At 44.5% G+C, this 13668-nt stretch overlaps 1 protein-coding gene across 8 annotated transcripts in view; it reads left to right on the top strand.

Moving 5' to 3' along the window:
- Window positions 1-13668, top strand: part of HYDIN (HYDIN axonemal central pair apparatus protein) — a 1718235-nt gene that overhangs the window by 623106 nt on the left and 1081461 nt on the right. For all 8 annotated transcript variants that reach the window (XM_033943280.1, XM_033943278.1, XM_033943277.1 and 5 more), the window contains one exon: window positions 7471-7557. In XM_033943280.1, coding sequence (XP_033799171.1) covers window positions 7471-7557 — 87 coding nt within the window. The remainder of the gene's footprint in view (window positions 1-7470; window positions 7558-13668) is intronic.

The following is a 13668-nucleotide window of genomic DNA, read 5'->3' as shown; positions in this document are numbered from 1 at the left end:
CCTCTTATTAACTTCGTTGCTCGTCTCTGCACCCTCTCCAACAGTTTTATATCCTTCTTTAGGTTGGGAGACCAATGTTGGACACAGTATTCCAAGTGTGGTCTGACCATTGCTCTATAAAGCGGCATTATGACTTTCTCCGATCTACTCGTGATTCCTTTCTTTATCATGCCTAACATTCTGTTTGCTTTCTTTGCCGCTGCCGCGCATTGTGCCGACGGCTTCAGGGTCCTATCTATCAGTACACCCAGGTCCTTTTCTTGTTCGCTCTTACCCAGAGTTGCGCCTGACATTCTATACTCGTATTCCTTATTCTTACTACCTAAATGCATTACTTTGCATTTCTCCACGTTGAACTTCATCTGCCATTGCTCTGCCCATTTCTCTAACTGATACAAGTTGCTCTGGAGTTCCTCGCTATCCTCCTGCGATCTGATTGCCCGGCATAGCTTTGTATCGTCTGCAAACTTAATGATCTCACTGGATATTCCGTCTTCCAGGTCATTGATATAAATATTAAATAGGATCGGCCCAAGCACTGAGCCCTGGGGCACACCACTAGTCACTTTCTCCCAGTCTGAGAACTTCCCATTTATGCCCACTCTCTGCTTTCTGCTTTCCAACCATTTGCCTATCCACCTTTGTATATCTCCCTCTATTCCATGGCTTTGTAGTTTCCTGAGAAGCCTTTCATGTGGAACTTTGTCGAATGCTTTCTGGAAGTCCAAATATATTATGTCCACTGGCATTCCACTATCAATTTGCTTGTTCACGGTCTCGAAAAATTGAAGTAAATTCGTTAAACATGATTTCCCTTTCCTGAACCCATGTTGACTGGGTTTCATCAAGTCGTGTGTATCTAGGTGCCAGACTATGCTATCCTTGATCAGTGCTTCAACCATCTTTCCAGGGACAGACGTAAGACTCACAGGTCTGTAGTTGCCCGGTTCCCCTCTCGATCCTTTTTTGAAAATTGGCGTGACATTCGCTATCTTCCAGTCCTCTGGTATCTGTCCAGTTCTGATTGTCAGATTGGCAAGTTTTTGCAATAGCTCTCTGATTTCAACCTTCAATTCCTTTAAAACTCTCGGGTGAATTCCATCCGGCCCAGAGGATTTGTCACTTTTAAGTTTGTCGATCTGGTAGTATATCTGGTCCAACTCCACTTCAACTGTGGTGAGGCTGTCTTCTATTACTCCACTAAACACTTTCACTGCTTCTGGTATTTTAGCGGTATCCTCCTCCGTAAAGACGGACGCAAAGAAGGAATTTAGTTTGTCAGCAATTTGTTTATCTTCCTTGATGTACCCTTTTCTTCCCTGGTCGTCAAGGGGTCCCACCGCCTCTTTTGCGGGTTTTTTCCCTTTCACGTATCTAAAGAAGGGTTTGAAGTTTTTGGCTTCTTGCGCTATTTTTTCCTCATAGTCCTTTTTGGCATCCCTCACCGCCTTGTGACATTTCTTTTGATCATCTTTATGTATTTTCCATGCTTCGGTTGTTTTCATGTGTTTCCATTTTTTGAAAGAGTCCTTCTTTTCTTTTATGGCTACCCTCACCTGTCTGGTAAGCCATGCCGGTTCTCCCTTACCTTTTGTTCTCCCCTCTTTGGAGATCCTTGGAATGTGGAGATTTTGTGCTTCTGTGATAGTATTTTTCAGTAGGGACCATGCCTGGTCTACCGTTTCAAGTTTGTCCACCTTTTTCTTGAGTCGTTGTTTCACCATGGCTGTCATGCGATCGTATTTGCCCTTTTTAAAGTTAAAGGTTTTGGTTAAGGTTTTGGCACGTTTTCTATTTCCGATGTCAAGCTTAAAGTTGATCACATTGTGATCGCTCGTCCCCAGCGGTACCGTAACTTCTACTTCTTTTGTCGGTCCCATGAGGCCATTTAGTACCAAGTCCAGGGTGGCGTTGCCTCTTGTCGGCTCTTTTACCATTTGTTCCAGGAAGCAATCCCCTAGCACCTCCAGGAACTTGGCCTCCTTGCCGCAGTTGGAGGTTCCTAGTTTCCAGTCTATCCTCGGGAAATTGAAGTCTCCCAATATTATTACATTGCCCGTCTTGCATTCTTGTTTGATTTCCTCTATCATTTCTGAGTCAGTTTCCTCCGCCTGTCCTGGGGGACGATAGTAAAGGCCAATTTTCGTGTCTGCGCTGTTTTGGCCAGGAATCTTGACCCAGAGGGACTCTAGCTTCTCTTTCGTTTCCGTCGTAGCCACTTCAACAGATTCTATTCCTTCCTGAACATATATGGCAATACCTCCACCTTTCTGCCCTACTCGATCTCTTCTATATAGTTTGTATCCCTGTAGTATGGTGTCCCATTTGTTTTCTTCATTCCACCATGTTTCTGTTATGCCAATGATTTCCAACTTATCATGTCTTGCTATTGTCTCTAGTTCCCCCATTTTGTTTCCTAGACTTCTAGCATTCATATACATACATTTGAGTTCTCTTCGTGTTACCTTTTTGGACTTTCTACTCTTTGCTGTCCCTACTGTTTCTTTCACGTTATCCCTAACTGCTCCAGTGTTGTCTCCCTTGTTTGCTGTGCGGTCATCCCCTCCTGTGTCTGAGTTGTCCCTTCCTGCCTTGTCTTCCTTATTTGCTGTCAGGTCGTCCCCTCCTGTGTATGAGTAGTAGCCCATGGCTCCTTCATCGGGGCATCCTGTCGTCCGTGCCATCGACTGGTGGTCGACTGTCGGCTTTCCCCTATTTGTTAGTTTAAAGCCTTCTCGATGGCCTTCTTCATGTTGCCTGCCAAAACTCTTGCTCCTTCCTTGTTGAGGTGTAGTCCATCATTTCTGTAGTACTTGCTTTTTCCCCAGAATGCCGTCCAGTTGCACACAAAGTCAAAGCCTTCTTCTTCGCACCATTGTCTCATCCAGGCGTTAATATCTTGCAATTCCCCTTGTCTCTTTCCATCCGCTCTTGGTACTGGGAGGATCTCGGAGAAGGTCACCTTCACCTCCCTGATCTTCAGCTGTCTTCCAAGTGAGCGGAGCTGGCCCTTCATCTTTTCCCTGTCATACTTCCGTCCGCTCACATAATTTGTTCCCACGTGGATGAGCACAGCAGTATCCTCTCCCCCTGTGCTGTCTATGATCCTGGAGATCCTGTTGGCCACGTCCTTCACTCTTGCTCCAGGCAGACAGGTGATGACTCTGTCCTCTCTTCCTCCTGCGGTGTGGCTGTCCACGTGACGTATAATGGAGTCCCCTACGATGATCCCCATCTTCTTTATTCGGGGGTTTCTTGGGGGTCGTAAGTCCACGTCTATGGTATAGGGCCAGTCCTCTTCCTCCAGTGCTACTCTTGAAATTGTTTTCAGCTCTTCAGATGGGGGGACGTCTTCCTGCGTTCTCTCTCTTCCTCCTGGTGTGCGGATGTCTCCTACCTCATCTTCGGTTTTTTCTGTGTTTGCATGGGTGTCTTCTCTCCTCTCTTCCAGGCCTTCTTTCTGGGTATCCTGGGTACAGTTTTCCAGCCCTGGGATCTCTACGTGTTGCTGGTGGGCTTCCTCGATGAATCTTTCTAGTTCCATGATCCCTTCGCTGGTATTGGACTCCCCTAGCAACTTCTCCTGCATGCAGTTTTCCTCCTTCCTGGCAAGGAGTTCTTCGAGTTCCATCACAGTTCTCTCCAGCAGCCGAACTTGCAGTTTCAGGCTGTCCAGCTCCTTGCATCAGCTGCAAACGTATGCCCTAGTCCCCGAGGGGAGGTAGTCATACATACTGCAGCCGGAGCAGAAGACTGGAAAGCTCATCTTCTGGCTTCCGTGGGCGCTCATGTCTTGTTCTCCTTCTCAATTGTGTGTGTCCTGCCCTCCTGATAGCAGTCCTCCTCCTGTTGATCGTTGGTCTTGGTTGTGTTGGTGCTGTTGAGCTGTTTGAGAGTGCTTGTCTCGGTGTGTGCTGTGTGGCTAGGTAATAGTAAACAAAGGAACAATAACTGGAATGTAACTTACGTATTGGGGCTCCCTATTAGTCGGCCCAGCTTCCTGGCTCCTTCTGCAGGCTCCTTTGCAAAGACGCTCTTGCTAAGGCGAGCGCCTTTACCGATTTTGGCCGGTTTTTGGACGTTTTTCTCTTTCGATTATGAGCCCCTTAGTCTTTAATGAGTCTTATGAGTAGGTCGCCAAATTATTCTTTATTTTACTTTATATTCTAGTTATGTGCTTCCACTTTATGTGTTTTCCCCTAAATGTTTCTTTTTCTTTCATAGTAACATAGTAGATGACGGCAGATAAAGACACGAATGGTCCATCCAGTCTGCCCAACCTGATTCAATTAAAATTTTTTTTTTTTCTTCTTAGCTATTTCTGGGCGAGAATCCAAAGCTTTACCCGGTACTGTGCTTGGGTTCCAACTGCCGAAATCTCTGTTAAGACTTACTCCAGCCCATCTACACCCTCCCAGCCATTGAAGCCCTCCCCTGCCCATCCTCCTCCAAACGGCCATACACAGACACAGACCGTACAAGTCTGCCCAGTAACTGGCCTAGTTCAATCTTTAATATTATTTTCTGATTCTAAATCTTCTGTGTTCATCCCACGCTTCTTTGAACTCAGTCACAGTTTTACTCTCCACCACCTCTCTCGGGAGCGCATTCCAGGCATCCACCACCCTCTCCGTAAAGTAGAATTTCCTAACATTGCCCCTGAATCTACCACCCCTCAACCTCAAATTATGTCCTCTGGTTTTACCATTTTCCTTTCTCTGGAAAAGATTTTGTTCTACGTTAATACTCTTTAAGTATTTGAACATCTGAATCATATCTCCCCTGTCTCTCCTTTCCTCTAGGGTATACATATTCAGGGCTTCCACTCTCTCCTCAGACGTCTTCTGGTGCAAGCCTCCTATCATTTTCGTCGCCCTCCTCTGGACCGCCTCAAGTCTTCTTACGTCTTTCACCAGATACGGTCTCCAAAACTGAACACAATACTCCAAGTGGGGCCTCACCAATGACCTGTACAGGGGCATCAACACCTTCTTCCTTCTACTGATTACGCCTCTCTTTATACAGCCCAGAATCCTTTTGGCAGCAGCCACTGCCTTGTCACACTGTTTTTTCGCCTTTAGATCTTCGGACACTATCACCCCAAGGTCCCTCTCCCCGTCCGTGCATATCAGCTTCTCTCCTCCCAGCATATACGGTTCCTTCCTATTATTAATCCCCAAATGCATTACTCTGCATTTCTTTGCATTGAATTTTAGTTGCCAGGCATTAGACCATTCCTCTAACTTTTGCAGATCCTTTTTCATATTTTCCACTCCCTCTTCAGTGTCTACTCTGTTACAAATCTTGGTATCATCTGCAAAAAGGTACACTTTTCCTTCTAACCCTTCAGCAATGTCACTTACATACATATTGAACAGGATTGGCCCCAGCACCGAACCCTGAGGGACTCCACTAGTCACCTTTCCTTCCTTCGAGCGACTTCCATTAACCACCACCCTCTGGCGTCTGTCCGACAGCCAGTTTCTGACCCAGTTCACCACTTTGGGTCCTAACTTCAGCCCTTCAAGTTTGTTCAACAGCCTCCTATGAGGAACTGTATCAAAGGCTTTGCTGAAATCCAAGTAAATTACATCTAGCATATGTCCTCGATCCAGCTCTCTGGTCACCCAATCAAAAAATTCAATCAGGTTCGTTTGGCACGATTTACCTTTTGTAAAGCCATGTTGCCTCGGATCCTGTAACCTATTAGATTCAAGGAAATACACTATCCTTTCTTTCAGCAACACTTCCATTATTTTTCCAACAACTGAAGTGAGGCTCACCGGCCTGTAGTTTCCTGCTTCATCCCTGTGACCACTTTCCTTAAAGATTTTAGTTCATCCCCCTTGCCTTTTGTACCTGTTTGTATTAGAACGTAAATAATTTGTTTACAATGTCTTGTTTTGTTTTTCCCCCTTTTTTTATTTTTATTTTTTCTAAAAAAATTGCTATACGCATTGAAGTATATGATATTGCGTAGATAACAAATCTTAATAAACTTGAAACTTGAACTTGATATCTTCCAAGTGTTCAAGAATGATGTGCCTAGAAAGGATGATAATGCATTTACCATAATAATCTTTCTAGCAAATAGATACTGATCCTTTATATTCCTGCTTGGTGAAGAATTTTCCCATGATTCTTGGTACGTATAAGCCTTTTTTGGCTCTCATTGTTTTTACAGTTTTCTGAGGATTATTTGTTTATGTTTGTTTGATCTTATTTGTTTTATGGAATTATGTATGTAAAATTATGTAAACCATTTAGGTTTAAATGGTATAGAAATTTTTTTAATAAATAAATTATTTTGGTAAGTACCTAATCATCCCATCTTCTACAAAATACTTTTGTTTTGTCCATTTATGGGTGTTTCATCTTCTTTTTCTACATGAAAGAAACTGTACCAGTTGAATGACCTCCTCTTCTGAGCTGCTAACCAATGTTCCCGCATGGGATGCCTATCGCAATGCGCTCCCCAAACATACAGGCTAGCATTTGTCATCAATATGATCCAAGTGGAGATGTGAAACGGCACTCCCCGGGATAGACTGAAGCTCCAGCCACCAATTCAGACTGTGACGTGCTTCTGATGTCCAAGGGATGGGCATTTGTAATGCATCTGTTAGGAAACCCTCTTTTTGTGTTATGTTGTTACAGCTTTTCTTTAAATGAGGAAGGTATAATAGGTGTTCTCTAAAGACAGCTGAGCAACAAGGCATACAGTCTACCTTTGCCTGTCCTTGGAAGTTATTTTCTTCACTTTTTTTGTAAAGCTTAGCTAAATGTTAAACTGAAAGGCTATAGAACCTATTGTGTCTGAGAAACTGCTAAGTATGACTGAAAATATTTCTTTAAAACCTCTAAAACAGTGGTTTCCAACCCTGTCCTGGAGGACTACCAGGCCAATCGGATTTTCAGGCTAGCCCTCTCGTGCTTCCCTTTATTGTAAACTTTTCTTACAACATGGTAGTTCTTCCCTTCTTTGCTCCATGTGCTGTAAGTCATTGTCCATTGAATGTTATGTATGTATTTTGTATTTAGGAAATAATTATTTTTTGTAGTAATGTATTTTTATGAATATCCTGTACCCCTATTTTTAGTTTGGAAAGTGCTTAGAAAGTTTTTATAAGCATTTTTATCAAATTCTAAATAAACTGTAAACTAAACTGTAATATGTATGGAACAGATTTGCATGAATACCACTTCCATTATATGCTCTCTCATGCATATTCATTAGGGCTAGCCTGAACACCCGATTGGCCTGGTGGTCCTCCAGGACAGGGTTGGGAACCACTGCTCTAAAACATTGTGCATGAAAAAAAAATGGAAATCGCATGACATCTGGTATGTTGATATGCTGTCATCAGAGAACAGTGAATACAAGTAAGGAATTTGTCTTCTCTTTGAGCTGAATGATGACTTCTAATGTGGGAGTATATTACAACTCATTTATTTATTTTTCTCTTCTAGCTAAATTTGGAAATGGACTTGAACCCAGAATTCCATTCAACTACATGGACTACAGAGGAAAATTATGCCATTACAGGAGTGGAGGAAGTAAGACATTTCTTTTTAAAATAATTAATCCTAATAATTAATCCACCATCACCTTCTTTTTCACCTTCATATCTTTCCACCATGCCCCCCCCCATTTCCCTCAGTCCCTCTTTTCCCAGTGCCACACAGCTACTCGCCATCTCTTAAAGCTCCTCTTCTGTCTACAGTTTGTATCTCCTCTGCCTGCTCTTCTGCCTCTCTCCCAAATCATGTCTCCTTCTGACAGCAACCTTCCCATATACAGCCCATGCTCTCCCTGAATTTTTCTCATGCTCATAGCCTGTTTCTACTCCTTCTCCACAGCTCCACTATCAGTCACTGAGGTCTAGGAGAATTTAGCGCAGCTGTTTCAGTGCAGCCAGTTCAGTTGGGCAATTTCAATGTAGCAAGTTCATTGTGGCCAGTTCAGCGTAGCCGTTTCATTGCACCTGGTTCAGCATGGTTGTTTCACTGTGGCCATTTCATCACTGGCAAGTGCTTATGAAGCTGCCGCTCAATCGGACAAATATCACTAGTGTTTAAGTCCCAATTAGACAAGTGAAAGAAGGCTTCTTGGGCAGGCTCCATTGCCCCTACACACACACACTGGTGCTTCATGCCCAAATAAGAAGGGAGCATTGCCCCACTTGCTCCTCATTGGTAAATCAGGCCCAATAGCTGGTACTTCATTAAAGTAATCAGAAGGCTCCTGCTGTGGCCGGAACTGCTCCACTTGTCCCCTATTGATGCTTCAATAAAGTTATCTGAATCAGCATCTGTCAGACTTCTCAGCTCCAGGTGAATTGGATGGAGGCTAACACAGCATAATGGTTATCTGAGACAGCATGGGACAGCAACTATCACACTCCTCAGCTCTTCAGGTGAACTGGGTGGGAGGCAACTCAGCGCGATGGGGCCAACTCAGGACAGCATCTTTCAGAGTCAGCATCTGTCAGACTCCTTGCAAGCCACATGTTCAAGTGAGCTGGGTGGGGGGCCGACTCAGCATAATGAAATGTCCTGCTCATAAAGGGCTGCAATGTGAAAGAGAGGGACATTTTCTCTCCTCACCCCTACACTGGTGCTTTATGCCCAATTAGACTGGTGAAAGGGGGGACATTGTCTCCCCTCATTCCCCATTGGTGCTTCAGGCCCAATTACTTCAAGGTTTGAAAGGAAGAATGGCAATGCCCCCTCGCTCCCCACTAGTGCTTCAATAAAGTTATCTTAAGGCTCCCGCTGCATCCAGAAGTGCTCCCCTAGTGCACATAGGCACCTACCTATTAATTGTGTATAAATGCAAAGGAGGCATACCTATAGGGATAGCATGGTTGCAACATAGGCACATCTTCAATAAAGTTATCTGAGACAGCATGGGGACAGCATGTCAAACTCCTTAGCTCTTCAGGTGAGCTGGATCAGGGGTGACTCAGTACGATGGGGTCGACTCAGCAAAGCATCTATCAGACTCCTAGCGAGCCACCTGTTCAGGTGAGCTGGGTGGGGGGCCGGCTCAGCGCAATGAAACAGCTCACTCTTAAAGGGCTGCAATGAAATGGCTGCAATTAAATGTCCCACACTGAAATGTTCCATTCCCCAGTCACTCTCCCCTTCACCCAGCCTCTCTTCCCTTTACAGCTACTTTCTGCCTCTTGTACTATTTCAGAGTAGCATTGTCTTTCCTAACCAGTGACCCCTTTCCATTCCCTTTACCTAGGATTTCCAGATGTCTGGGTTTTCCCGGACATGTACTTATTTTGAGGACTGTTAGGGTGTCCAAGTGGCTTTTCTATTTTGCTATTTTTGTCCGGGGAAACCAGACATCTGGAAATCCTACAACAGTCATTGCAAGACCTGCGCACTTATCCGGAGTCCCCTGCCATCTCCACCCCTCTCTTCATTGCAAGGCCCTTGCACCTATCCGGATCCTGCGAAGGGGGTGGGGAAGAATAGCATGGGAAGGTAAGATATGCTGGGCCGCGGGGATGAGAAGGAAAGAGAAGGAAAGATTCCAGACCTCCAGGGGAAGAAAGGGAAAGGGAAGATAGAGATGCCAGACCACGGGGGAGGAGAGATGTTAAGACCATTGGATGGGGAAGAAGAGAGAGAGAGATGTCATACCAGGGAAAGGAAGGAGGAGGGAGAGGTTCCAGACTAAGGCCGGGGGAGGGGAAGGGAAAGACACAGAGATGCAAGACCAAAATGGGAGAAGGAGAGAAAAAAGGAGGGGAAAGGGATGCCAGACTGTGGGAAGGAGAAGATAAAGATCCCAGACGATAGGAGGAGGAAAGGGGAAGACAGATGTAAGACTATAAGAGAGGGAAAAAGAGGTAGGAGATGGTACACAGGGATGGGATGGGTGGGGAAAGAGAAGGGGAGAGTGAGGGAGGAGATATTGTATACGGGTGGGAGGAGTAGAGAAGGGAAGAGAATGGAAGAAATGCTGATTATGGATAGGGGAGAAGAAAGAGGGAGGAGATGGCACACATGGATGGTGGGGAAGGGCAGAGAGAGGGACGAGATAGTGCGTATTGATATATGGGAAGGGAAGACATAGAAAAGTAGATAGAACATAATAATTGCCGCTGCTGGGTCAGACCAGTGGTACATCATGCCCAACAGTCCGCTCCCACAGCGGCCCTTAGGTCAAAGACCAGTGAGTCTAGCCTTAACTGCGTACGTTCTGGTTCAGCAGGAACTCGTCTAACTTTGTCTTGAATCCCTGGAGGGTGTTTTCCCCTATAAAGCCTCCGGAAGAACGTTCCAGATTTCTACCACTCTCTGGGTGAAGAAGAACTTCCTTACGTTTGTAAGGAATCTATTCCCTTTTAATTTTAGAGAGTGCCCTCTCATTCTCTCTACCTTGGAGAGGGTGAACAACCTGTCTATCTACTAAGTCTGTTCCCTTCATTATCTTGAATGTTTCGATCATGTCCCCTCTGTCACCTCTTTTCAAGGGAGAAGAGGCCCAGTTTCTCTAATTTCTCAGTGTATGGCAACTCTTCCAGCCCCTTAACCATTTTAGTCCCTCTTCTCTGGACCCTTTCGAGTAGTACTATGTCCTTCTTCATGTACGGCGACCAGTGCTGGATACAACATTCCAGGTGGGGGCTTACCTTGGCCCGGTACAGCAGCATGATAACCTTCTCCAATCTGTTTGTGATCCCCTTCTTAATCATTCCTAGCATTCTGTTCGTCCTTTTTGCCGCTGCTGCGTATTGCGCAAACGGCTTCATTGACTTATCTACCAGTACTCCCAAGTATCTTTCCTGGGGGTCTCTTCGAGTACTGCACCGGACAGTTTAAGTTCGCCTGCATCTGCTTCAAAGTACTATATGGTCTAGCCCCTAAATACATAACAGACCTTTTCACCTTCTTCACCAACAAACACAAGAGAATCTCACACCTGAACTTCGTTTCCTCCCCAGTCAGAGGTTGCAAATTAAAAAAACACTATGAACACCTTCTCTTACATCAAGCAGCATTATGGGGCAAAGACCTAAAACAATTGCTCTCGCCCTCCACTTACGAAAAATTCAGGAAGCGCCTAAAAACATACCTATTCCTGGAGTACCTAGACAACTGACCCGCACTCCACTCTCAACAACTGTTTTCTTGACCTATTTCTCACTCTCTTCTCTCTTCAGGTCACTCATTTTGTACCTCTTGTAATCTTTTGTAAACCGCATAGAACTTCATGGTATTGCGGTATATAAACTGTTATTATTATTATCCTGTATTCGTGTGTAAGATTTTTGTTACCGACATGCATCATCTTACACTTATCCACGTTAAACGGCCCATTTCTCGAGCGTGTTTATGTCACGTTGCAGGTCTTCGCAATCCTTCTGTGTCTTCAATACTCTGAATAACTTTATATCGCCTCGTTTGTTGCACCAATTTCCAGGTCATTTATAAATATGTTCAAGAGCACAGGTCCAAGCACTGAATCCTGCAGCACTCCACTCGTGCCGTTTTTCCAGTCCGAGTATTGTCCATTTACCCCCACTCTCTGTTTCCTATCCACCAACCAGTTTTTAATCCATGTGAGTATTTCACCCTCTATTCAATGTCTCACAACTTTTCAAAGTAGTCGTTCATGCGGGACCTTGTGAAATGCCTTCTGTAAATCCAGATATACAGTGTCGACCGGGTCACCCTTGTCTATCTGCCTGTTTACTCCCTCGAAGAAGTGCAGTAAGTTCGTCATGCAAGATCTTCCTTTGCTGAAGCCGTGCTGGCTGGTCCTCATCAGATTGTGTCCGTCAAGGTGATCAATGATGAGGTCCTTTATCAGCGCCTCTACCATCTTTCCTGGTACCAAGGTCAGACTCACCAGTGTGTAGTTTCCCGGATCTCCCCTTGAACCTTTCTTGAAGATCGGTGTAACATTCGCCACTTTCCAGTCTTCTGGAATCTTTCCTGATTTGATCGCCAGATTGACTATTAGTTGGAGCAGTTCAGCTATAACCCCTTTCAGTTCCTTGATACCCTCGGATGAATGCCGTCCGGTCCCGGGGATTTATCGTTTTTAAGTCTATCAATCTGCCTGCATACCTCTTCTAGACTGACTGTCAACCTTGTCAGTTTCCCATCTTCGTTTCCTGCGTATAGCCTGTTGGCTTCTAATATGTTGTGTATATCCTCTTCGGTAAATACAGTTGCAAGAAATGTGTTCAGTTTGTCAGTGATGGCTTTGTCCTCCTTTAGTACTCCCTTTATTCCATGGTCATCCAACGGCCCCACCGCTTCCTTCGTGGATCGTTTCCCCTTGATATATTGAAAGAACTGCTTGAATTTTTTTCCCTCCTTGGCTATTTTTTCCTCGTAGTCTCTTTTGGCCCCTTTCACCACCTTATGGCATCTGCTTTGATGTTGTTTGTGCTTTTTCCAGTTTTTGTCTGTTTTTTACCTTTTCTATTCCTTAAATGAAGTCTTCACTGCTTCAGTGAGCCATGCCGGTTCCTTGTTCTTTTTCCTTTTGGATCCCTTGTTGATATGCGATATATAGAGATTTTGCGCCTTGGTGACTGTGTCCTTAAAAAGGGACCATGCTTGCTCTAGCATTTTTACAGTGCTTATTCTCTTCTTAATCTTCTTCCCCACCATGAGTCTTATCCCTTTGTAATTCCTTTTTCGGAAGTTCAGTGCCATGGCCGTCATTCTGGATCGATGTTTTGCTGCTTCCCAGCGTCCCTTGTACTTCTACATCTTACGTCGGTCCTCGTAGTCCATTTAGAATTAAGTCCAGAATTGCATTTCCTCTTGTATTTTCCTTGACAAGTTGTTCCAGGAAGCAATTGCCTACAACCTTTTTACACCTATGGACCGGCGGAAATAAAATAATTATTTTGTGGACTGGCAAATTACTAGGACTGAAATTTAAAAACCCCGTTTCCGTCCCGTCTCCGCGAGCTTGGCCGCGCAAATCATCTGATCCCATCCGCACAAGGCTCAGTTATGATTTTGTATTGAATGTATTTTATTAAAATATAAAAAGAAACAATATTCTGTACTTTTGTCATTTTATAAATTCAAATAATACAGAGCAAGGATCAACAAAAACCGTGTCTCCCCTCCCCTTCACATATATCCCCTCTACTATCAAGAAAACTGAACAAGCCAAATTATTACAGAATGCTACACAGAAATATTATGCTAACAGAATACCGCAGTCACACATGACAGGAATAGTGTTAGGGGAGTGCAACTAGGGCAACTGCCCCCTGGTCAGAGAGAGCCCTAAGCCAGCTGGAAGCTAAAGGGGCACTGCCTGGGCTTTGCAGTCCCCAGTTATGTCTAACACCAGCTCTAGCAGGATATATATTTCAAATCTGATATTATCTAATCACAAAATAGAAATAAAATTATTTTTTTCTACCTTTTGTCGTCTCTGGTTTCTGCTTTCATCTTTTTTTCACTTTCTTCCTTCCAGCGTCTGCCCCCTCTGTCTCTTCAATCCAGCATCTGCCTCTTCCATCCACTGTCTTCCCTCTCCCCCTTCCATATGGTATCTGTCTTCTTTTTATGCCCCTCTCCCCTTTACATCCATCCTGTGCCCCCTCTCTCCTTTTTACATGATTCATTCCAGCTTCACTGCTCTCTTCATTTTTATCTCTCCTACACCAGATC

This window comes from Geotrypetes seraphini, chromosome 4 (genome assembly GCF_902459505.1).
Source record: "Geotrypetes seraphini chromosome 4, aGeoSer1.1, whole genome shotgun sequence".
NCBI lineage: Eukaryota > Metazoa > Chordata > Amphibia > Gymnophiona > Dermophiidae > Geotrypetes > Geotrypetes seraphini.
Note: the sequence above shows the minus strand (reverse complement) of the source record. Positions and strands in the feature narration are given on the sequence as shown.